General features: G+C 47.9%; 1 protein-coding gene across 2 annotated transcripts in view; it reads left to right on the top strand.

Annotated features, from left to right (window-relative positions):
* Positions 1–16,527, top strand: part of PPP1R9B (protein phosphatase 1 regulatory subunit 9B) — a 77,484-nt gene extending 60,957 nt beyond the window's left edge. Inside the window, exons 7-10 of one of the 2 annotated variants that reach the window (XM_035134348.3) lie at positions 6,433–6,486; positions 9,785–10,014; positions 12,268–12,364; positions 16,342–16,527. In XM_035134348.3, coding sequence (XP_034990239.3) covers positions 6,433–6,486; positions 9,785–10,014; positions 12,268–12,364; positions 16,342–16,395 — 435 coding nt within the window. In that variant the 3' untranslated portion in view covers positions 16,396–16,527. Of the gene's footprint in view, positions 1–6,432; positions 6,487–9,784; positions 10,015–12,267; positions 12,500–16,341 lie in introns of those variants that run through there. The other variant, XM_088655677.1, reaches the window with a different exon arrangement.
* Positions 16,528–24,571: the final 8,044 nt, after the last annotated feature.

Consider the following 24,571-nt stretch of genomic DNA (forward strand, 5'->3'; position numbering starts at 1 on the left):
GAGCACAATTCAAAGTGTTGGTACTGACCTTTAAAGCCCTAAACGGCCTCGGTCCTGTATACCTGAAGGAGCGTCTCCACCCCCATCATTCAGCCCGGACACTCAGATCCAGCACTGAGGGCCTTCTGGCGGTTCCCTCATTGCGAGAAGTGAGGTTACAGGGAACCAGACAGAGGGCCTTCTCGGTAGTGGCACCCGTCCTGTGGAACGCCCTCCCAGCAGATGTCAAGGCAATAAGTAACTATTTTACTTTTGGAAGACAACTGAAGGCGGCCCTGTTTAGGGAAGTTTTTAATGTTTAATGCTGTACTGTTTTAATATTCGGTTTGAAGCCGCCCAGAGTGGCTGGGGAAACCCAGCCAGATGGGCGGGGTATAAATAATAAAATTATCATAATATTATTATTATTCCAGTTTTGGGCCATCTTGATCAGTCAAAAAAACCAACAACATCCATGATTAGTCTCCTCACCCCACTCCCGCTCCTTCACCACCTATCCACCACTCTCCCTTCTCCGCCCCCTGCTGCCTCCCCAATTTCCTAGCTGTTGCACAATACCATCCAACTACATTCCCACTTTTCAGCCCTGTCTCAATTTTGGTTCCCCTTAAGTTCTGGCCCCAGCATGGATCCTGTCCTCCCTCTCTCACTGGGAGGGTATTATTCCATGCTGGTTCTTCTTTGAAGGCTCTTTGAATCAAGCATGAGTCCTGTCCTCGCCCCCCCTCACTGAGGGAACAATGTTCCATGCAGCTTCTTCATCATCTTTAAATTCACCTAAGCTTTTAAATGTTGTTGGGCTCCCAGCTCCCATCAGTCTCAGCCAGCAGGACTGTGATGATGAGGAGTGAGGTCCAACAAACTCCAAAAGGCCACATATTCCTCACTGGGGACCTAAAAGTGGCTTCTATGGCTGATGGAAGTGTCACACGACTAATAAAAACATCTGTGGAACCTTTCCTTGTCTCTAAGCACACAATGGCTTCCCATTACTTGCAGCTTAGGGAACTGAAAACCTTTGTTCTTTGACTCAGACAAACAGGGAAGGGTGCCGTTTGCTGAGTTGTGGAGCTGGCTGCAGTAGCACTTGAGCGCATGGCTTTGTGCATATGCGCACTTCGCTTCCCAGAAGGGAGTGGCGGTGGTGGGGAAAGGCAGTTGAATCTGCTAATATATTTTAAACACATGCAAATTTAACATTGCCCGCGGCTGCACAAATGCCGAGTCTGGATTTAAAAATAAACATTCTCCAGAAGCAAGAGGGGTGGGAGACCAGAAAAAACAGACTTTGTAAGGGATGAGGCACAATTGGCAAAAACTAGGTAAGACAGTGGCAGGCCACAGCTGCTAGCTGATCCCGCTTCCTAGCTCAGGTTAGAGAACCAAGAGGATCCAGGAAGCAGATATGAGAAGTAGGGTGCAGTCTTTAACCGCTTAACTGACTAAACAATTAAAAACCTTTGCGCTGTGGTTAAACCACTGAGCCTAGGGCTTGCTGATCAGAAGGTCGGCGGTTCGAATCCCTGTGACGGGGTGAGCTCCCGTTGCTTGGTCCCAGCTCCTGCCAACCTAGCAGTTCGAAAGCATGTCAAAATGCAAGTAGATAAATAGGAACCGCTACAGCAGGAAGGTAAACGCCGTGTCCATGTGCTGCTCTGGTTTGCCAGAAGTGGCTTTGTCATGCTGGCCACATGACCTGGAAGCTATACGCCGGCTCCCTTGGCCAATAATGCGAGATGAGCGCGCAACCCCAGAGTCGGTCACGACTGGACCTAATGGTCAGGGGTCCCTTTACCTTTACATTTACTAATTGACTTTAAAAAGCACAGTTTGTTTTTGTGATCACCTAGCGGTCACAGTGGCTTGAGAGATAGGAGATCGATTGAATTCAGTTTATTTTCCTAGGTTTCAGGAAGTGGGGACAAAGCAGCACTCGGGTTTTTTGTGATAGGGGCAAAGAGATTTGGCAAAACCTTTGGAGTGGGTGGGAATTTCTCCATGGGAGTGCTCTAATCTGGGAGCAATGACATGGCCATAGTTCCTTTCCCAGGAACAGTCTTGGTAAACATATCTCTCTTTTATGGTGTTTTTTTTTTAAGGATGCACCTGTAAATCATAGCTGCCAAGTCTCCGGTATTCCCCGGGAAACCCCCGTTTTTCCCAGCCGTTCCCAGCTGGAAAAACGGATTTTTTTGTTTTTTCCCAGTTTACTTACCGGCCGGGGGAGGCTCCTTCTGCGTATGTCTGGAGTCTCTGGACATGCGCAGAAGCGATTTCTGGCATGGCGGCCATTTTGGAACTGGGCGGAGCATGCTCAGAAGCGACTTTCGATGCTGCTCTGCCCAGTTCCAAAATGGTCGCGGCGCTACTTCTGGTCTGCCGATCCCTTATTTCTCTGGCAGGAACTTGGCAGGTATGCTGTAAATAACACACACCTCACGCATGTAAAGCGCATGACTTCTCCCCAAAGAATCCTGGGAACCATAGTTTGTTGAGGACGCTGGGAGTTGTAGCACCACAAGGGAGTAAACTACAGTTCCCCAGCTCTTTGGGAGGAGTCGTGCTTGGAATGTACGCCACCTATGTCTGAAGGAGGAACACTGTTGGGCTCCTACTGATGGCAGTTCTGGCACCCCTTGAAATCACAGAACCTTAGGATCGCAGTGTTGAAAAGGACCCTAACGTCTGGAAAGAAGAGAATGGGTTGTGCCGAGTTGCACAGCCCAGCAAGGGGGGAATCGATTAAAACCTTCAGGTGGTGAGGTGGGAAGGAAGCAAGGCCGAGGAGCGTGGAGAGGAAGGAAGTGGCGACGGCCAAACTGCCACGAGGCTCCTTGTGTTTGATGTGCGGTTTGCGAGATATCGGTGCCTCTGTGCTTTTCATATCCCTGCACGTCTCGGCTGACCCCTAGTGGCAGACACAGCCCTCTGTTCCCCGACGGCTTGTCTCTAAGTATATGTAGAACATGACGCTGGGTGGGATCTGCTCCCCTCCTCTTTTAGCTCAGCTGCACAGAAGCCGCGATGCCACACGGATATTGCATGTGTGATACAAGCCTCCTAAAGCGGCAGCCCCCTCCACATCCTTGCCAGGAGGAGGAATCGCTTTCAGGCGCCTCGCTGGAGGCTGCTTTATGCGTAGCTCTTGTGTAAGCTAGCAAACGTTCAGCTCCGTATGTGTCTGCTTCTGCCCAGCGGCTTGTGAGGAAGTTACCCCTTTCCTCCCTCAACCCCCCCCCCCTCAATAAATATATTTGGCCAAGTGTGATGAGCAGCTGCAGGCAGCCCTAGCTCTCCCTCCCCATCTTCTGCAGTGTGTAAGTGGCAATTAAAGACGAGAGAAAGGAAAGGGCACATGGCAGCCTGGGGGGCACTAAATTTTAATGTCTCTGCTTCTTCTGTAATGTGTGTAGCGGCCTCTAGATAACCCTGGAATGTGAGTCAGCAAGCTTCCATTTAGGCACCTAGAATCAAAGCTGGCTTGCCGACATGCTGTGCTAGATTTCGACAGACAGACAGACGCAAAAGGGCCATAGCTCACTGGCAGGCTATCTGCCTTGCAAGCAAAAGGACCCGGGTTTCAGTTCCCAGCATCTCCAAGTAAGCTTGAAATCCTGGAGAGCTGCTGCCGCTTTTCGGCTTGTCCACACTTTATTCCCTTGCCCCATACTTTTTCTAGGTGTGGATCCGAGAGGCTTTTCTTCCGCCCCGATTTCCCCCGGAAAAGCCGCTGAATCGTAACAAAGTCAGTCGGGGTTTGTGCGGACGTTCATTCCGATTCAGCAGTAAAGAGCGGGTTTTCCCGGGGAAAGTGGAGGGACAATTTTTTTTTTTTGCAAAAATATTCTCAGAGCTGTAGTTACATAGCTGAAGAAGAAGAAAGTTGGCTGAAGCCAAATCAAAGGGTTTAGGGGGGTAGGGAAATAATAGCAGCTTTGGGGGAGATAATAAAGATGGCAAAGGTCCGGATATGGCCCTTTAGCCCCCCCCCAATGGTTATGTGCACATACCTATTCACAACCCCCAGCTCAGATCTTAATGTGTCCTTTTTCACTCACTTACCCACCCAGCCATTATTTATTATTATTATTATTATTATTATTATTATTATTATTATTAGAGTTTATATACTGCCTATACCCGGAGCTCTCTGGGCGGTTCACAAAAAAGATCACAACATATAAAATCAAAATAAAATCCATAGCCCAATAACACACACCCCCCCCCAAAAGAGCTGCATTTTAAAATTGTATAGGATATTGATCAGGTCAGCCAAAGCCCTAGTTAAAAAGGAACATTTTTGTCTGGCGCCTAAAGGTGTGTAATGAAGGCACCAGGCAAACCTTCCTGGGGAGAGCATTCCATAGACAGGGAGCCACTGCAGAGAAGGCCCTGTTCTCATGTTGCCACCCTCCGGACCTCTTGAAGAAGGGCCTTCTTCACGCGAAGGAGGGCCTCAGAAGATGATCTCAGGGTCTGGGTAGGTTCATATGGAAAGAGGCAGTCATTGAGGTATTGCGGTCCTGAGCCGTCCATGCACTCCATCATTTTATTATAATCATCAACCAGTGAGAAAGATAAAAGGAAGCACAGCAAGCAACTCCTAAGGGGGTTGGCACATTCTCCAGCCGAGAGGCCATTGAACACCATTCGGGTTCCAAGGTCCTATCTCAACAAGGGAAGGGGTGGAGAACTTGAGTCTCAGGGTCCAAAAATGGCTCCCGGGCTTCTTTGCCTGGCCCTCAAGACTCCCCAAGGCTCACCCCCTCTCCCCAGGCCACCAGCCCTACTTCATAGCCCCCTTCCGGGTTTTTGCCTGGCTGGAACGTGCCCTTGAACTCCAGACAATGCCTCTTGGTTGCATGAATGGAAGCTGGAGAAGGGACCAGTGTAGGAAATAGCTAACTGGTGCAAAGGGAGGATTTACACTAGGCTAGGAATTGGACATTGAAAGGGAGTGGAAAAGTGAGGAGGAACAACTAATGAATGAAGAAAGAGGATGCACACGCAAGAAGATAAGAAGGGGGAAAAAAGATAGAAATAATAAGTGATCTGAAATAGATAGGTGGGGGTGTAATTTCTATTGGTTTTGGGGGGTTGTTGTTTTTTGTATTGATAAAGCAATAAAGGTAAAGGGTAAAGGGACCCCTGACCATTAGGTCCAGTCGTGACCGACTCTGGGGTTGCGCGCTCATCTCGCATTATTGGCCGAGGGAGCCGGCATACAGCTTCCAGGTCATGTGGCCAGCATGACAAAGCCGCTTCTGGCAAACCAGAGCAGCACATGGACACGGCGTTTACCTTCTCGCTGTAGCGGTTCCTATTTATCTACTTGCATTTTGACGTGCTTTCGAACTTCTAGGTTGGCAGGAGCTGGGACCGAGCAACGGGAGCTCACCCCGTCACAGGGATTCGAACCGCCGACCTTCTGATCAGCAAGCCCTAGGCTCAGTGGTTTAACCACAGTGCCACCTGGGTCCCAGTATTGATAAAGCAATAGTTGTTGGGAAATAGGAATCGGGCAAAACCAGATTAAAGTTTGAAAATAGGGATCTCTCTAGGATGGAGAGTAGGATTTTGTTGTTGTTGTTTGTTTTGAAAAGTTACACAGGCAGCCCAGAAGTGGAAAGAAGAAAGAGTGTCTGCCAGAGAGGAAGTCTCGAGATTCAGAGAAATCTCATTAGATATCATTAGATGTGTATTTAGTACGGTTATAAATTCATGTTTGTAAAATCAAATAAAAATTATTTTGGGGGGAAAGAAAAGTTACACATGCAAGATGATAAGAAAGGGAAATTAAAGTAGAAAGACTAAGTAATGATTTAAAATAGACAGGCAGTGTGGTAGGGGTGTAACCTCTTTTGTTCTTTAGAGGTATACAATATTGTTTCATAAATGTATGGGCAGGAATTGATGAACTGGCAACTGTTGGATAAAAGGAATTGAATACAGTGGTACCTTGGTTTATGAACACAATTGGTTCCGGAAGTCTGTTCATAAACTGAAGCGTTCATAAACTGAAGCGAACTTTCCCATTGAAAGTAATGGAAAGTGGATTAATCCGTTCCGGACGGGTCCGCGGAGTACTCAACCTGAAGCATACTTAACCCGAAGCATGGGTGTAATTGGTTCCAGGAGTCTGTTCATAAACTGAAGCGTTCATAAACTGAAGCGAACTTTCCCATTGAAAGTAATGGAAAGTGAATTAATTCGTTCCAGATGGGTCCGCGGCGTTCGTAAACCGAAAATTCGTAAACCGAGGTTCCACTGTATAAGGAACAGAGGCAGGATTTACATTTGCTTCTGTGTTCTGCTTTTGCCTCTGGCTCCCGCCCACAGCAGTGGCCCCCCGGAAGGCTGCACAGGTGGGAATGTGGCCCTCAGCCTGGAAAAGGTTTCCCCGCCCTGAACTCTGTTATTCTCTTTTGGCAGCTCCAGATCAAGCATGCCGTGACTGAGGCTGAAATACAGCAGCTGAAAAGAAAGGTAACTATGAATATCCCTTTCCCCTCCCCTTGGAGACTTGCCCAAATCCACGCCGGAGAGCGCGTTTTCCACAAGCGCTGTAAGAGCTTCTTCCCGGGTTGGCTTTTAATAGCGGGGCTATTTTTAATCTGTTTTCGTAGGGTTTGGAGCGGGGCGGCCCTGCCCCACCCTCATGGTCACAATCCCGAGATTCTTCTCTCGCAAAGATAAAATAGAAACAGCCCCCATAAAAGCCACCCTGAGCTTCTTGGAGGAAGGATGAGACCAAAGCGATATGTCTGTGCCTGAAATAAAATTCTTGAATGGATCTAATATTTTGCCAGTTGGTTTGACTGTTCTTACTAGGGATGGTGGAGGAATCCTTATCAAATGGAGTTACCGTACTTTTCCGTGTATTAGACGAGGGTTTTTTTGTTTTTGTTTAATTTTTAAAGTATGATAAAAATTGGGGGTCGTCTTATACACGGATAACAGTGCATAGGGGGAGGGCGTGGGATTGGTTGCTGCCGCGAGCTGGAAATTGTCAGCGGCATGTTATTGGTGGCTTCGGCAAGGGCTGGTGTTGATTGGCTGTCGCTGCAGCAATAGGGCGGGCGATTGGCCACTTCCGCCGGTGCGGAGACAGATGATAGCTGGAGGGTAAGCGACTTTCGGCAATCCCCCCTAAAAACACCGAACAATTCTGGGCCACCCCCTCCCTCCCCGAAAAGCTCAACAGCTATGGGCAACCCCCCCCCCCAAAGAAGCTCAATAATTCTGGGCAATCTCCCCCCATTTTCTTAATTTGGAGTCCCCCCAAAATAGGGAGCGTCTTATACACGGGGGCGTGGTATACATGGAAAAATACGGTAATGCAGGGATTTTTGGCAGCTCTGACCACATCAGACCATCAAACACCTGCTTATTTTCCAACCACTTGTGCACTGTTGTGTATGTGCTTAAACAGTTAATTAGATGGAAAATGATACACACAAAAAATAAGACTATAATTGGTATAATAGGCATGGAAGACTCAACTCCATGTGGCACTACATTTCCATAGCATAATCTTCTAAACATGACTACTTAAGTGTTTTATTTTGTTTTAATATAAAGTTGTATTCACATTTTTCTGTGCCGTTTAACTTTTGGAAACCTGCAATGCATCTGCATTTAATATGGGTATACAGTGGTACCTCGGTTTATGAACACAATTGGTTCCGGAAGTCTGTTCATAAACTGAAGCGTTCATAAACTGAAGCGAACTTTCCCATTGAAAGTAATGGAAAGCGAATTAATCCGTTCCAGACAGTCCACAGAGTACTTAAACTGAAGCATTCATAAACTGAAGCAAACTTTCCCATTGAAGGTAATGGAAAGTGGATTAATCCGTTCCAAAAGGGTCCGTGGAATACTCAACCTAAAACGTACTTAACCCGAAGCATGGGTGTAATTGGTTCCGGAAGTTTCTTCATAAACTGAAGCGTTCATAAACTGAAGCGAACTTTCCCATTGAAAGTAATGGAAAATGAATTAATCCGTTCCAGATGGGTCCGCGGCGTTCATAAACCGAAAATTCATAAACCGAGGTGTTCATAAACCGAGGTTCCACTGTATTATGCCTATAGTAAGGCATATATAACGTGCGAGAATTGTTTGTGTTTTTAGTGGGGGGGGGCAGTAGCTCGCATCTTGACAAGCTCAAGGAGCAAGAAGGGAAACAGCCATGCATTTAAAGGATATGAGGAATATTGGGAACTGTAGGGTGCTGAGAACTATAGCGGCCAACTACAGTTCCCAGGATTCTTTGGGGAAAGCCATGTGCTTTAACTGCATGGTGTCTACACGTCCTTAGGGAGAAATGTGTGCAGACGCAGAGGTTTTCAAGAAATCCCATCCCTTGCCCTGTGCTGCTTAGGTCTGGAGACCTAAATATGCCAGGGGTCACCCACTATGAAGCTTCCTGGGAATGCTGCCCAGCCTAGCAAAACTGCCTGCCTTATCTCATCTCACCTCACCTCCCATCCTTGCTTGCCAGAAGCACTGTGAGATATATCTGTTTCTGCCAAGAAAGGAGACCACAAGGAGCATTGGAGGCAGGGTGGATAAAAATAAATGTTTGTTTGTTTTTATAAAACAAAACAAAAATCAGATTTTTAAAAAAATTAAATCAGATTTTTTTAAAAAATTAAATCAGATATTTTTTTTAAAATTTAAATCGGCTTCTTAAAATGAAATGCTTTTGGAGGAAAAATATTTCTAAAGATACAGTGGTACCTCTGGTTGCGAACGGGTTCCGTTCCGGAGGCCCGTTCGCAACCTGAAAAGGCCGCATCCTGAAGTGCCGCGTCTGCGCAGGCGCGTGACGTAATTCGGCGCTTATGTGCAGGCGCAAAGCGCAATTTAGTGCTCCTGCGCGCCGAACCCAGAAGTAACCCATTCCGGCACATCTGGATTTGGCCCATTCACAACCTGAAAAGACGAATCCCGCAGCGAACGTAACATCAGGTATGACTGTAGTTTTCTATTTAGGTTACATTATAGTCCAAAGGCTATCAGGAAATAAGGATTTGTTTTAAGTTTTTCATGTGTGCTAAAATTCAATCTAAGGTTTTTTGTTTTTGTTTTTGTTTAAGTTTAACCGCATCAGTTAACAAACATGGATACATAAGCTATGATGTTTATTGCTTTACTTAAATAAATTGTTTAAATTGTTATTAAGGAAATGATTGCTTTCTCCTTCCGATAAAGTACAGCGGAAAAGTTGTCCAAATATAAACAGTGAACTTATTAAAGCTCACAATAATTTCATAATTATCTGTCTATGTATTTCTAAGAGTATAACCAAATCAGTAATTTTTGATATAACGGTAAAAACTACTCTGAAAATTTATTATTCCAAAAAATGAAACCTTCGTCTGGTTGTAAGTATTAAGATTATACCAGCAAGAATGAGTCTTTCTGTAAAAAACAACAACGATTTAAATCAAGTCTTACTGACTAGTGATTTAAATCGTGATTTAAAATGATTGGATTTAAATCAAATCCACCCTGATTGGAGGGAGGCTTGACTGACCTCTGCAGGGAACAGAGCCTCCTCGGTTGCTGCCCCAGTTGCTCAGCTGAGCACCCTCCTGTGAGTTCTACTCCTTATTATGTTTGCTGCTGCTTTTTGTGTCAATTTCTAACTCTCGCTGAGATGGCTTCCGGCTACATCGCTGCCGTCCGTTTTGTTTTCATTACGGCTCAAAGCAGTGCACTGATTTAGTTAGCTTCTGAGAAAAGGAGTCAACCTCTCCCTCGCACTGTCTTCCCTCAGCTGCAGTCCATCGAACAAGAGAAATCCCGCTGGCGCCTCGAGAAAGCCCAGCTAGAACAGAGTGTGGAGGAGAACAAGGAGCGGATGGAGAAGCTGGAGGGCTACTGGATGGAAGCCCAGAACTTGTGCCAGGCTGTGGACGAGCATTTGAAAGAGACCCAAGCCCAGTACCAGACTCTGGAGAGGAAGTACAGCAAAGCCAAGAGGCTCATCAAGGAGTATCAGCAGAAGTAAGGACTCCCTTTCCAGAGCCCTGTCCCATCAAGGGCAATGATATGCATGTCTGCTAAGAATCCTGGAACCATAGAATTGTAAGGGAGAATGTCCTCATCCAGTGGCGTAGCTTCATGCTCTGCCACTGGGGGCGGAGAGCAGGCGGGGGCGGGGCTGGCGCGCATTCTGGGGGTGGGGCTGCGTTTTGGGGTGGGGCACGTTACCCGCAGGGGTGGGACACATGTTTTGGGGCGGGACGCATCGCCCATGGGGGCGGGGCACACATTTTGGGGGCAGGGCCTGTGGGGGCGGGCTGCGCCGCCTGTAGGGGAGTGGTGCGCGTTCTGGGGGCGGGGTGGCCAGCTCGGGCGGGCGGGGGCAGCCACCATGGCGCCCTCGGGATCACACGCTGCCCAGGGCGGAGCGCCCCCAACGCCCCTCCCTTGCTACGCCCCTGCCCTCATCAAGCTTTTAAGGCCCACTTTTGTTTGAGATAGAAGTACAGCATCATTTGCGTATAATAATCCAGTGGAACCTTGATTCCCGGACGCCTCCGTTGTCATACATTTCAGTTCCCGAAGGCCGAAAACCCAGAAGTAAATGCTTCCGTTTTCGAACGTTTTTCAGAACCCGAACATGCGACGTGGCTTCCCCTGAGTGCAAGAAGCTCTTGCAACCAATGGGAAGCCGTGCCTCGGTTTTCGAACGTTTCGGGAGCCGAATGGGCTTTCTGAACAGATTTCATTCGTGAACTGATGTTCCACTGTATAGAGATGGCTTTTCTGGCCAATTTAGGGCCCTGATACTCTGGGGATGTTAAGCTCTGGGCAATATCATTTATATATAAATTAAACAGTGCAAAGGAAAAGGCACAAAAATTCTCTTTTTCCACACAAAAGGTGGCAATCACATACCATCAGGCCTTGAAGTGTTTAAAGCTAATCCATTAGCACAGTTATAACATGGGGACAGGCACGCATCTTGGATCTACAGAAGCCGTTCAATCTAAGTTCCTAAGGCAATTTTGTATCTTTCACCCTGTGTTCCAAATGCTTCATTGCGCTTGGAGGCTAATCTCCCCTCCACTAAATTACAGATTTGGTGTAGGACATTTCATTATTGGCTTCAGCTAAATTTAAACCCCACTGGTCTACTACCCTTAGTATCGCAAGATTGTCATGAGAGAGCTTGGACTATTGCAGGAGAACAAGACCCTGGTGGGAACAAGGTGGGGGAATCCTGACATGGTGGAATGGACTGAACCCCTTCAGACTATAGGTGTGGAATGACGTTTTGAATGCTTCCCCATGTAAAAGGTTGCCTGCAAATAAAACTAGTCAAGAAGGGAGAACAAGTGCCTTTCTCTCTGCTAGGCTACTTATGGTTCTTCTTGTATTTCCAAGGAGAAGTATTTTTTAAAAAAAAAACATGGAGAAAGCATTCAAAAAGGGTGTCTCCCGCCTCTAGCCTAAAAGGGACCAATTCGCTTTGCCAACTCAGCATTCTGGGACACGAGTGGCACTGGGGTCTCAACCACTGAGCCTCTTGGGATTGCCGATCGGAAGGTCGGCGGTTCAAATCCCCGTGACGCTCCCGTTGCTCTGTCCCAGCTCCTGCCAACCTAGCAGTTCGAAAGCACACAAGTGCAAGTAGATAAATGGGTACCATTGTGGCGGGAAGGTAAACAGTGTTTCCATGCGCTCTGGTTTCCGTCACGGTGTCCTGTTGCACTAGAAGCGGTTTAGTCCTGCTGGCCACACGACCCAGAAGCTGTCTGTGGACAAACGCCGGCTCTCTCGGCCTGAAAGCGAGATGAGCGCCACAACACCATAGTCGCCTTTGACTGGACTTAACCATCCAGGGGTCCTTTACCTTTACCTCTGCTATGTCCTGCTGCATATGTAGAGCAGGCCTATATCATAATCATCATCATTATATGATGCCCATCTGACTGGGTTGCCCCTGCCACTCTGGGCAACTTCCAACCAATCTGAACTCTTCTGATGGCCCTAAGTTTGGACCATTTCCCAACGTCCAGGAGACTCCCCATGCTTGCCTCTTAACCAGCTTCCTCTGGAGGCAGGAATGGGGACCCTCTAGGATAGCTAGATGTTGCTGGACTGCAGCTCAGCTCATCCCTGACCATCCCTGGTCCATACTGACTGGGGCTGGTGGGACTTGGAGCCCCAACATGTACGGAGGCCACTGGTTGCCCATCTTTGATTGAAGGAGTGCTTCTGACTCTGGCTCTTCCCCCTCCCCTCTTACAGGGAGATCGAGTTCCTGAAGAAGGAGACCGCTCAGCGCCGCATCCAGGAGGAGTCTGAGCTGGCCCACAAGGAGGAAGTTGACAAGTTGCAGGAGAAGGTGGGCATCAAGGACAGCACTGGGGGTTTGCCTTGAGGCCCCGAGGAAAAGAAAGAAAGAAAGAAAGAAAGAAAGAAAGAAAGAAAGAAAGAAAGAAAGAAAGAAAGAAAGAAAGAAAGAAAGAAAGAAAGAAAGGGCTTTGCTGTGACTGGAAAGGCCTTGGTTCAGTTCAGCTCAGGGATACATGTGAGATGTGTGTACTTGGAAGGGCCTGGTTATTGACGTGAGTGGGGGGGGGGGACACACCCATCTTTCTGAACTCCTTTAGAGTTGGGCATCAGTGCTTGAGTCTTGTAGGACCTTGTGTCAAGTGGTGGATCACTAATTAAGCAGATCCTGCTGCTCAAAGGCAGGGGGTGGGAAGACTCGTTATCTTTTCAAATTGATAACACATCCCACACCTATATCGCACTCAGATTTTTGGGGCCGCTGGTGGCCGGGGTGTCCTTTTCGACAGAGTCTCGTTGAAACTTCCACCAGGACAAAGTGGATCTTTACAAGGCCACACTCGCCCACCTTCCCCAGATCCTGTGATGTGAGAAACACACCAGGATTCCACATCCCAGATCTACAGGGATCTCTTAAGGTTGTGCAGTGTCCTCTTCAGTTTGCGGACGCTTGATCCTAGATCGAGCGCTGTCTCTCCACCACGTATACATGGGCCTTGGGCCTTCACTTGATCCTGCAACAGGTCTCATGTCAAATCTATATCTCTCCTCGCTGGACCAGTTGCGGATCCCTGCCACACCCTGGTTCCTACATCAGGCAGTGGGTCATGTCAGACTCGTCAGGTTGTTCTCATGCCTCTGTGTGTTAAATGTGTGCATTTGTGTGTGTGTGTGAATGCACCTGGGTTTCTGTACTGCGGCTACACGGATCGGAGAGCAATGTAGAATTGCTCTCTTCCACCATCCAGGAGACTCCTCCCCATGCTCCCTCTGGAGGGCATCACTTGTACTGCAGCTCCTAGAAGCGCCCTCTAAAACCCAAATCACAGCGGCAGGTCTCAGTGTGCTCCTCTTCTTTGCACAGAACACTGAACGCAATGCCCCACCCCACCCCACCGCCGCGCCATTCATTTCCATTGGGATCAACCAAGCTAGCACATGCATTTGAGCACTACCACCGCTCCTGCTCTTCAGCATTTACGAAGTGCCAAGCTCTTAAGGAAAGAGTGAGGATCACCTGCACAGGGCCCAGAATAAGCCGAGGTGCACATTTTGCCAGGACCGCATTGTGCTTTGCACAGTCATTTTACTCCAACATGGGTGCGGCCTGCCACTCGGCGGAGAACAGGCAGCACGAGCCACATTCTAGAGCACTAGGCAAGCAATTGTGGTGGATGGAAAAAGCAAGGCCATGAGACAGTTTGGGGGGGGGGCTTACCAACCTCTCCCTGCAAATTGAACACTAGCACAGCAAGGAGAAACGTTCTATTTGTGAGTTTTTAGCATAAGGGAACATCAGCATTGGCAGCCTCCCGCATTGTCTGAAGTGGTACAATCCGCTTTACCACCTCACCTCCCCGCCCCCTACCTTAATTGGTGTCAACCTGGACAAATCAGCACATGCAATCATAGAGTCCCAGGTAGAGAGGACGCTGCGGAAAGGTGCTGACAGGCTGATGTAGTTGAGCACAAGCAAGACAAGGCACGCACACACACACAGCCAGGAAAGCGGTGCAAATCCTGAGCCACTGCCCTTTATCTTGAGAAGGTTGACTATGTCAGGCCTTCCCTGCTTTACGAAACACGGCTGTGGATAGAGCCTATCAAGCCATCACCTCCCCTTTACCTTAATTGTGATCTCCCTATTTTCTTAGGATGCCTTCTGCTGACTGTGTCTGAAGTTGGCCTGGGCTGACCTCTCTCTAATGAATAAAAGTATGTCGAACTAGTCTCCTGAACAGCAGCCTGCCCACATCAGGACACTGCCCCCATTGTTATACCTTCGATTTGACCCAAGCATCGGGCCGAAGGCTTCCGCCATGCTTATTTTCTCAGCCATGTCCATCGGCTCTCATTCCCTAACTATTACAGTGGTACCTCGGTTTAAGTACACAATTGGTTCCGGAAGTCTGTACTTAACCTGAAGCGTACTTAACCTGAAGCGAACTTTCCCATGGAAAGTAATGGAAAGTGGATTAATCCGTTCCACACGGGTCTGCAGAGTACTCAACCTGAAGCGTACTTAACTTGAAGTATGAGTGTAACTGGTTCCAGAATTCCATACTTAGCCTGAAGCGTTCTTAACCTGAAGCGAACTTTCCCATTGAAAGTAATGGAAAGTGGATTAATCTGTTCCAGATGGGTCCACGGAGCACTTAAACTGAAAGTACTCAAACCGAAGCGTACTTAAACCGAGGTATGACTGTGCTTCACCGCCATCACCCCAGTGATTTCTCCTAGAACTGCTCCAGGCCAACTTTCCCCTTCTTTCCGATCCGCTGCCTTTTCACAATTAGGCACAGTGATTCTTGAAAGGTTGCCTTGAAAGGGAGATGGTGGCAGGAATCTTTGGGCAGGAATTGGGAAGGAAGGAATGGGTACATTTGCATAATGAAAGAGCTGTTTCCCAGGGAGCTTGCTCTCTGACTGCACAGCCCAAGCTGCAACCTTGACATTATCAGCACCACGCTCTAACCAACTGAGCTATCTTTGTATTACTTCAAAATGTGAAACTCCCGTAGTGTTGCATTTGGGGGACCCAGGTGGCGCTGTGGTTAAACCACTGAGCCTAGGGCTTGCTGATCAGAAGGTTGGCGGTTCGAATCCCTGTGACGGGGTGAGCTCCCGTTGCTTGGTCCCTGCTCCTGCCAACCTAGCAGTTCGAAAGCACGTTAAAATGCAAGTAGATAAATAGGAACCGCTACAGCGGGAAGGTAAACGCCGTTTCCATGTGCTGCTCTGGTTTGCCAGAAGCGGCTTTGTCATGCTGGCCACATGACCTGGAAGCTATACGCCGGCTCCCTCGGCCAATAATGCGAGATGAGCGCACAACCCCAGAGTCGGTCACGACTGGACCTAATGGTCAGGGGTCCCTTTACCTTTACCTCCTTATTCCGCTGAGTGGACTCCCGGACATTTGATCCCAGAGTCCCACTCTGACCCAGTCCCACTGTCCACGGTTCTGAGGACTGAGGCCACAGATAACCAGTTTTCAAGGAATGTCAGATACACACACAGAGAGAGATTTAACATCTCTGGTATTATAAAAGAGCACAGTTCTGGCAAGTAAGAAACCCAGATTTCAGCATAGATTTCCTTCCTCTCTTTCCACCTCTGATTCGCCCCTTGAGCCTCCGGTCGTTTCATTTCCTTATTTAGTTTTAACTACTCATAATCCGCGCGTTTCATTAAATATACCCAGGCAGCTTACACTACAGAAAGTGCAGCAACGTATTCCCCGAGAATTCCCCAGAAGCAGAGCTGATTATACAAAGCTTATCTGGCAAATGCAACTTTTAGCTAGATTTGCATAGTTTACACCAGTGTTTCTCAACCAGTGTGCCTCCAGATGTTTTGGGGCTACAACTTCCATCATCCCTAGCTAGCAAGACCAGTGGTCAGGAATGATGGGAGTTGTAGTCCCAAAACATCTGGAGGCACACTGGTTGAGAAACACTGGTTTACACTGGGCGGCCTTTTGCCCAACTCAGAGCAGAGGAACCTGTCTCAAAAACGGACGTGAAGCAGACTGCAAGCCTAAACGTTCAGAAGCCGTGTTAATGAGCCCCCCCCATTTGTATTCATACAATTCCCCTTTGCCGTGTCCCTTCATTCCCCTTTTTCACAGCCCTCTTCTCCACCAGCCCTTTCCCGTTGCTGTTAATGGCGCTGAGCCAGCCAGCCAATTTCCACTATGTCTCCTTCCCTCGTGTCTTCCCATCTCTCTCCGCGCCTGCCCCCCCCCAGCCCCACCACTATTTCTCTACCTGGAAATCTCCTCTTCACCCCTTTCTGTTGTGTGTTTTTCAGATCTCTGAACTGGAGGCGAAGCTGCAGACTTTGAAAAATTCCAACCCGACTTAAAAAGAGAGAGAGAGAGCAGAAAAAAAAACACATATAATCCAACCAGAGCAATTAATTCTTCTCATTATTATTATTATTATTATTATTACTACTACTACTATCATTTGCAAGGGACCTGTTTAGAAATGCCTCCTGCCTGTTGCCCACTCTTTTATTCTTCCCTCACCCCCTGCCCGGTTTCCCAGCAGGGAAGTGTAAGACCCCCGACACAGTCAGAAGAACTACGGCAAGCGAGAGTAGCCAACGGCCTTGCCTTCCGTTGAGGGTGAGGGAGAGACACAAAGGCCGGGACGGGTCAGGCGGGATGGCGAAAGTCAACGTGGGCCGCAGAGGCGAAACCCAGACACCTTGACAAGGGTGGCGAATCACTTGTCAGTTTCCATGTCCGGTGTGCGTCTTGTGTCAACTGGATCGACAAACCGTGGAGGGTGGGGAGGCTGTGGTCCCATATGTCCGGCCATTTGTGTTTCCCTTGTCCTCTCTGCCTGATGAGAACCTTGCGCCAGCCATTGCAGATCGGGATCGCGACTGCCTTCATGTGGAGCAGGGGACAAAACTGGAACATAGCAGGACTCTGCTGGCAAGAAGCGAGACCAGCTCTCTCTCTCTTTTTGTTTTCTTTCCTGAATCTTAATCGTTTGAGCGAGGGGTTACGGGGTTGGGAGGGGGGGTCTTATTGTTGGGCTTTGGTGGGGGGTGGGGAGGGTTTGGATGATCTTGCCTTTAATTTTCCATCCTTTGGACAATATGGAATCCATTATTTTCTATGTTTCGTGCGATGGTGGGAAATATGTCTGTGTTTTTTAAGGAGGGTTTCCGCAGGCGATTTTGCCGGTCGCCACCTTTGCGACGTGAGGAGAGGCTCCGGCCTCCGAAAACCCCTGTCGGCATCTGAAAAGACGCTACGGCTGACTTTTTACAACCAGGAAAAGAGCATTCGCCTTGTTCCACACACACACACCCTCCTCACTGCATTTTTATTCACGTTTGTCTTGGAAAATTTCTGGGAATCAACGCCCAGGAGGTTTATGAACTGGACCCTCCCAAGGGAGCTGAGTATTAAAACCTAAGAGCTGGGAGCAAACGCATCAAAGGTATCGAGCCAGGAGCTGAAGCTAGAGACTTTGGAGAGAGAAAAAACATGGAACTGAGCAGGGAAGAAATAACTGTTCCCGCTCTTGATCAAGCCTTCAGTTTCATGGTTCTGCACCAGCCATTCTGCATTTGACTGGAAGAAAGAAAGCTGTGAAGGGGAGCACCTTTTCTGAAGCCCAACACCTTGACCGGGTTCTGCTTTGCTGTTGTCAATACCAGGGTTTTCTGCAGAGGTGGGTGTGCTTACAGCCGGGGGACAGCAAAAGATAAAAAACAGAGGCACGAGTGCCTTAGACGCACAGGTAATGAGGACCCAGTCTCTTAAGATCTTAGGGGCATCCTTATTTTCTTATTTTATGTTCCTTATTTTATGGGGTCAACCTTTGTCCCAGGACTAAACACTGGACCATCGTAGATGTCCCTTTGTTTCACGTCACCCCCATTTCCAGGGATTGAGCTGCACGGGTGCATTTCGTTTGGGTTTTTTTTTTTACATGGCATCTCTAGCTGGCAGGGAATTCCTCTCTGAAGCAACACAAGGGTGTCATAACTGTTGCTGCAGTGGCCAGCCAGTCAGCGCCTTGCCTTCCGCATTTTACGCCCCTTTCTAGAGAAATAGTTGAGATCGTTATTAGTAGCCTGAAAGCCCAAAAGTGCTGGGTCACCTTAGTGGGTAAACTGGACGGGTGGGGGGATGTCTTACAGCGCAAGCCTTCATAACAGCTGCTGGAAGCGACTTACAAAAGCTGTTCATCCCTAAGATGCCAGAGGGTTTTGCAGCTTCTTTCTCATCTGTTTAATCTGACGAGCAGAAGTCCCTGACTGCCGCTCCTACGCTGCCCATGCTTTTACACCCTAACCCAGGGATCAGGGGCCAAGTCAAAACATTGTGCTGACATACACAGAGGCACCAAAGCAACACTTCCGTGGAGCTGCACTTTGCCTAGAGGGCCAAGATGTTGGAAAGGTGCTCTTTGTATGGCACCAAGCTTAGAGGGAATTTCTGTATCAGCATCCATGGCACCAGAAGGGTGCAGTTTGGCCTGACGGCAACTTCTGTGTGTTGTGCGTAATGTTGGAATCAGGTTCTTAAAAGAAAAAAGTCAGAAAACATCTTACCTTAAATAGAGCAAGATGAAGCTTTGTGTAATCACATTTTGGAGGCTTCCTTTGCCTGCATTTTGGCCTCTCTGACCTTTCGCTATCCCCATCCTTGGGCATGGTTTTTGGCCACCATGATTCATTCATGCCCCAGAGCTTGGCTGAGTGTGGCACATCGCTCAACCCAACTTGGAAATAACACAGGTACTCACAATCGGGTCCCATTGGGGGCCTCTCCCAACTTGGTGCCTTTCTGATATTTGGACAATAATAATAATAATAATAATAATAATAATAATAATTTATTATTTATACCCCGCCCATCTGGCTATAGCTTCCATCATCTCCAGCCAACATGGCCAATGGTCTGGGATGCTGAGCATTGTGGTCCAAAATACCTGGATAGCACCTGCTTGGGGAAGGATGTTATAAACTGAGCATCACATAGACATTCACTGGTCCTCTTTCAGCTGTTCATATTTATTAACCTAGATTCAGTTTTACATTTTTAAAAAACGATGCAAATCGGGTGACGTTTCCTCTACCCACTCAAGCAGGTCTTCACCTACTGCATCATCTACAAACCTTTTGACAGTATTATTTTTCCGGCATGGCCATTCGCTAAGGCTGCTGTGGAATGTCTACTATGTAAAGTGGAGCTGGACCTACGTTTTGTAAAGCGGTTGCTGGAAAAAGTTGCTTCCCCCTGCCCCCTCAAAAAGAGCCAAAATAATGCTGATACAAAAGCCTGTATGTTTTGTTTGGTTTAAAGCAGTATTCTGCCAGGAAAGGCTATGCCTTTGGGTTTTCACCTCTAAACTGGAATTTGCGAAGGGAGTAGAAAGTGCTGTTGCCTTGTCCCCTCCACGAGGTTTCCACTTTGAAGGAAAGGGGCGGGGGGAGAACAACAGGGTGCTTTCCTCCTGTTGACTCGAGAGGTGCCCACCCCTTTTATTGTTTACTTCTTGTGGGTTTTAATAGCGGCTGCTTTGGAAGAAAGACATCCTTTGCTCATCTCTTGCTGTGATTCAGACAGAAACTCGGTGGGAATTTCAGCAGTCTGCATGATAGCTCTGGTTGGGGGAAGGAGTTCATTTTGAACATTGAACCAGTCTTTCCTCCAGTTTCGATGGACCTAGCCCAGAAATGTCCGGATCCCATAATGAGGATAACTTCAGGATAGACGTCTCCCATGTTTCTTTCACAAAAGTTCCCTGTTTTGTCTTATCACGGGGCGAAAACAGTTCATGGCAATGATGTACAGAATGTGTCCCACTCAAGACAACTTAATGTGGGTAGATTTGCCTCCATGCGCTTTTAACAATCCATTTGCACTCCCCCGGAGTATTAAATACTGTGATAAAATGGTGGGTCGGTTTTCCAGGGTATGTTTCTGTGGACTGGAGTGGGGATTCTAATCCACATATCACGATCTGGGAGTAGAGAACCTGGGCATGGCAAGTACCCTGGATCCAACAACCCAAAATTCAAAGGTGACATGTTGTGTCCTTTATTCCAGAGCTGGGCAATGTGTTTCAGGGGGTTTGACCGCTTCCCCATCTCCTTTAAACCTCAGTGGTCAAATTGTGTGTGTGTTGCTACATGTACGCCCTGAAACGCATCCCTACTTCTGGAGGTAAGCAGCTCTCTCTCATTCACACTCGCACACACCCTTTACGGAATGTGAATTATTGTGTTCTACGTTGGCAGAGTCCACAAGAGGCTTGGCCATTTTGTGATGCAGTGACATCGTCTGAAACGGGCACAGGTCTCTCTCCAGCTTGCCCTTTGCTCGCTGCAACACGCTGCCATTACACCTGCCAAATGCAGAGCTTCCAGACTGTTAGTGGCGGTGACCACAGAGGCAGGCAAAACTGGCCAGTGAACTCTCCCCCCACCCCTTTACCCCGCGAGGGCTGCAAGGAATGATTCTCTAGGTGACAAGGTGTCTCCATGCCACCGCCATCCTGGGTTACATAGAGGATGAAACAGATTTTGCACCCCGCCCCCCCCAAAAAAAGTCGGTTCAAGAGGTGTACAGTGTACTGTAAACAGTAAATGGGTGCAGGGTCAGAGGAGAGGGGTGGGGAATGACATGCAGGGGAATGAGATGTAATGTTCTGAAAAACAAATGAGTTTTTTAAAAGATCATCTTAAATTTTAATTTAATCTCCTTTACACAGGTATAAATGTGTATGTATATATATAATATATATATGTATGTATGTATGTACGTATTGTTCCTGGTTTTGTATTCCAATTGTCCTATCATCCGGTCATATCAGATAAACTGCAGGTCTTTGTTTCCACCCTGTTCGGTTTTTCAAATGCCACTATGTTCTCTGGGGGGGCAGAGCTATGGGTATCCGCTGTTGGCATTTCTAGAGATCTTCAAGGCAGCCTGTGTGTGTGTGTGTGTGTGTGTGTGTGTGTGTGTGTGTGTGTGTGTAGGGCTGGACAATATCTGGTTTCCAACATTGTGATATATCACCAGCTAAACATTGCGATACACTGATATATCATGATGCCTGAAATAAGGAGGCCCCATTGGCTGGCTTCACGGTTTCCCCCCACATTGTGTTTTTTTTGCATAGCACACAGACACACACATCATGATTCACAGTATATTGCCAGGTCGGAAATTATGAAACCAATATTACGATACGGACTTCAAACCAGTTTGGGGCGATATAGCGATTGATCTCCTAGCCAATGCACCAGGTACGTCCAATTTCTTTAGGAATAAGTGCAACCAAACCATCACGGAGAGCTCCTGCTGCACAGAAGGCTGTTGATCTTGAGAAATGTCTTCTAGTATAACACATTACATCATTGGCTACAGAAGGGAATGTTCTCGAAATACAGGGCATGGCACAGCTAACCATTATTTCCCCATAACCAAAACCCAGTTTCAGCATAACCGTGTTAAACTGGTTGCTTTTAAGAAAAAAGAGAGGGTGGGGTGTTATACAGAAGGGTTATACAGAATCAGAAACTTTATGGATAGAGGGAGACCCATAAAGCCAATGCCTTATGTGACAAGCCCCAGTTTTTCCTGGTTTCAGCTGCTACAGATTACGACATTCCTGAAAAGCTTACGCAGGGAAGGGACTAGTCTGCGCTGCACGGCGGCTTTTGAACATCATTTGATTCGATCTGCTTCATAATTGAAGAGTTATTCTTTTATTTATAAATTGCTGGTTGACTGTAGGATGGGAAATGCAAATAGATCGAGCCAGGCATAGGAGTACAACCTAGGCATAACAACAGACCAAAATGCTTGGTCTAAAATAGGGACAAATCCCCCTATGAAGATCATTTCGGCCATAGTCCAGGAGGCAGTGCTGAGGGTAGTTTTCTCTGGTACTGGACTCCGGTCAAGCTCCCTCACATCACCTCTGTGGCTTCATTCCAACATTAGCAGGGCTGTAACATGAGAAGAAGGGACCCAGGTGGCGCTGTGGTTAAACCACTGAGCCTAGGGCTTGCTGATCAGAAGGTTGGCGGTTCAAATCCCTGTGATGGGGTGAGCTCCCGTTGCTCGGTCCCAGCTCCTGCCAACCTAGCAGTTCGAAAGCACGTCAAAAATGCAAGTAGATAAATAGGAACCACTACAGCGGGAAGGTAAACGGCGTTTCCATGTGCTGCTCTGGTTTGCCAGAAAGCGGCTTTGTCATGCTGGCCACATGACCTGGAAGCTATACGCCGGCTCCCTCGGCCAATAATGCGAGATGAGCGCGCAACCCCAGAGTCGGTCACGACTGGACCTAATGGTCAGGGGTCCCTTTACCTTTACCTTTAACATGAGAAGAACCCTCATGGTGGAAGTATGTCAAGATTACTGGGTTCCTGATGTTGTTTCTGGTCATATGTGTCAACCATTTAACCCAAACACTGTCCTGGGCCTTCTGTGACTAGACCCTCCCCTTATACATAAGGAGCTAACTGTAATGATGTTCACCACTGCCCACTTAGAGAGGTGGCCTCCCATTGGAAAGACCCCAAAGGTCCATCTTTGATGGGATGGCAAGGGAAAGTTTGGGTTCTGGTTCTGATGCAGCACAAAAGGGTTGTTAGAGGTCCAGGTAAGCACAACCATTTTGACAAGATATGGTCCCACGTTGCTGGCATCTGTCTGTCTTGAGAGAGACAATGGATTGCTCCTCTGGGGGTGACGTCAAACCACTACATTAGCAGTACTGAAGTGATCTCCATGGGGTGCAAGCCTCTGCAATGTGCATGGGGTGCCCAGATGACAAGATCCCCTTCTTGTCCTCACTAATGTGGTCCAAAGAAAAGCAGAGCAATACCTTTGGCACCAGCTTGGCTGCAGAGGTTGCCAAAAGGAGGTGTACAAGATGCCATCCAAGCGTCTTAGGGACCGCACTCGAGATTTGTGTAGGGTTTACTCCTTAGCCTTTTCTTCTCCCAAAGATATACTGCAAGGAAGCAGAGGTTTAGGATCAGAGTTTCCCTTCTCCCAGATGGGCTACCTTCCCAGGTTGACGAGTCCCAATCTGCCCCTCACTTCTCTCTACAACACGTGCAGAAACCACCTTCTTGACCAGGCATCCCCAAACTGTGGCCCTCCAGATGTTTTGGCCTACAACTCCCATGATCCCTAGCTAGCAGGACCAGTGGTCAGGGATGATGGGAATTGTAGTCCAAAACATCTGGAGGGCCGAAGTTTGGGGATGCCTGATCTAAACCATGGCAATGAAGCTCTCCAAGCCAATATACAGTCAGCTGTTGGGAGGGCACAGACCGGAGCAGGAATATGGTGAGCTGCCATTTCTACAAACCACAGTTCATCTGCAGAACTAGCAGACCAGCTTGAATAGAAGAAGACAGGAACAGGTTTCTCACCACCATAGAGGCTGGAACCAGCTGCATTTCGTTTCAAGGTAGGATTCACCAGTAGCCAAATCTCTTCATCCACTAAGACAGGCGTAGGGAACCTCAGCCCCAAGGGCCAAAGGCACCCCTCCAATCTTTGTCTGACTCTCAAATCTCTCTCTAGGCCACACCCCTCCTCGCTGGTCCTGCTTTATAGTGCAAGCGCTTTTGCCTGCCTGGGATGTGTCCTGAGTTCCGATTGTGACTTTTGCTGATCTGTTCGGAGTTTAAAGAGCAGCATGCGAGTGTGTGCAGAAACCAGCCTACTGCACGAAGGTGAAATTGGCATTTGCTGCCCCACCAATTTGATGATGATGATGATGATGATGATGATGATGATGATGATTTCTTACTTATACTCCGCCCATCTGGCCTGGCTTCCCCAGCCACTCAGGGCAGCTTCCAACAGAATATTAAAAACACAATAAAACATCAAACATTAAAAACTTCCCTAAACAGGGTTGCCTTCAGATGTCTTCTAAAAGTCAGCTAGTTGTTTATTTCCTTGACATTTGGTGGGAGGGCATTCCAGAGGGCAGGCGCCACCACCAAGAAGGCCCTCTGCCTGGTTCCCTGCAACTTCGCTTCTCGCAGGGAGGGAACTACAGGGCCCCTGTAGTTGGCCCTCAGAGTTTGGGCTGAATGATGGGGGTGGAGACGCTCCTTCAGGTATACTGGGTCACGGCTATTTAGGGCTTTAAAGGTCAGCACCAACACTTTGAATTGTGCTTGGAAACGTACTGGGAGCCAAGGTCTTTCAGGACTGGTGTCATGTGGTCCTGGCAGCCACTCCTAGTCACTAGCCTAGCTTGACCGTTGGATCCACTCTTGGTATCATAGAATCATAGAATCATAGAGTTGGAAGAGACCACAAGGGCCATGCAGTCCAACCCCCTGCCAAGCAGGAAACACCATCAAAGCATTCTTGACATATGCCTGTCAAGCCTCTGCTTAAAGACCTCCAAAGAAGGAGACTCCACCACACTCCTTGGCAGCAAATTCCACTGCCGAACAGCTCTTACTGTCAGGAAGTTCTTCCTAATGTTCAGGTGGAATCTTCTTTCTTGTAGTTTGAATCCATTGC

Source organism: Zootoca vivipara, chromosome 12 (assembly GCF_965207765.1).
Source record: "Zootoca vivipara chromosome 12, rZooViv2.hap1.1, whole genome shotgun sequence".
NCBI classification, from domain to species: domain Eukaryota; kingdom Metazoa; phylum Chordata; class Lepidosauria; order Squamata; family Lacertidae; genus Zootoca; species Zootoca vivipara.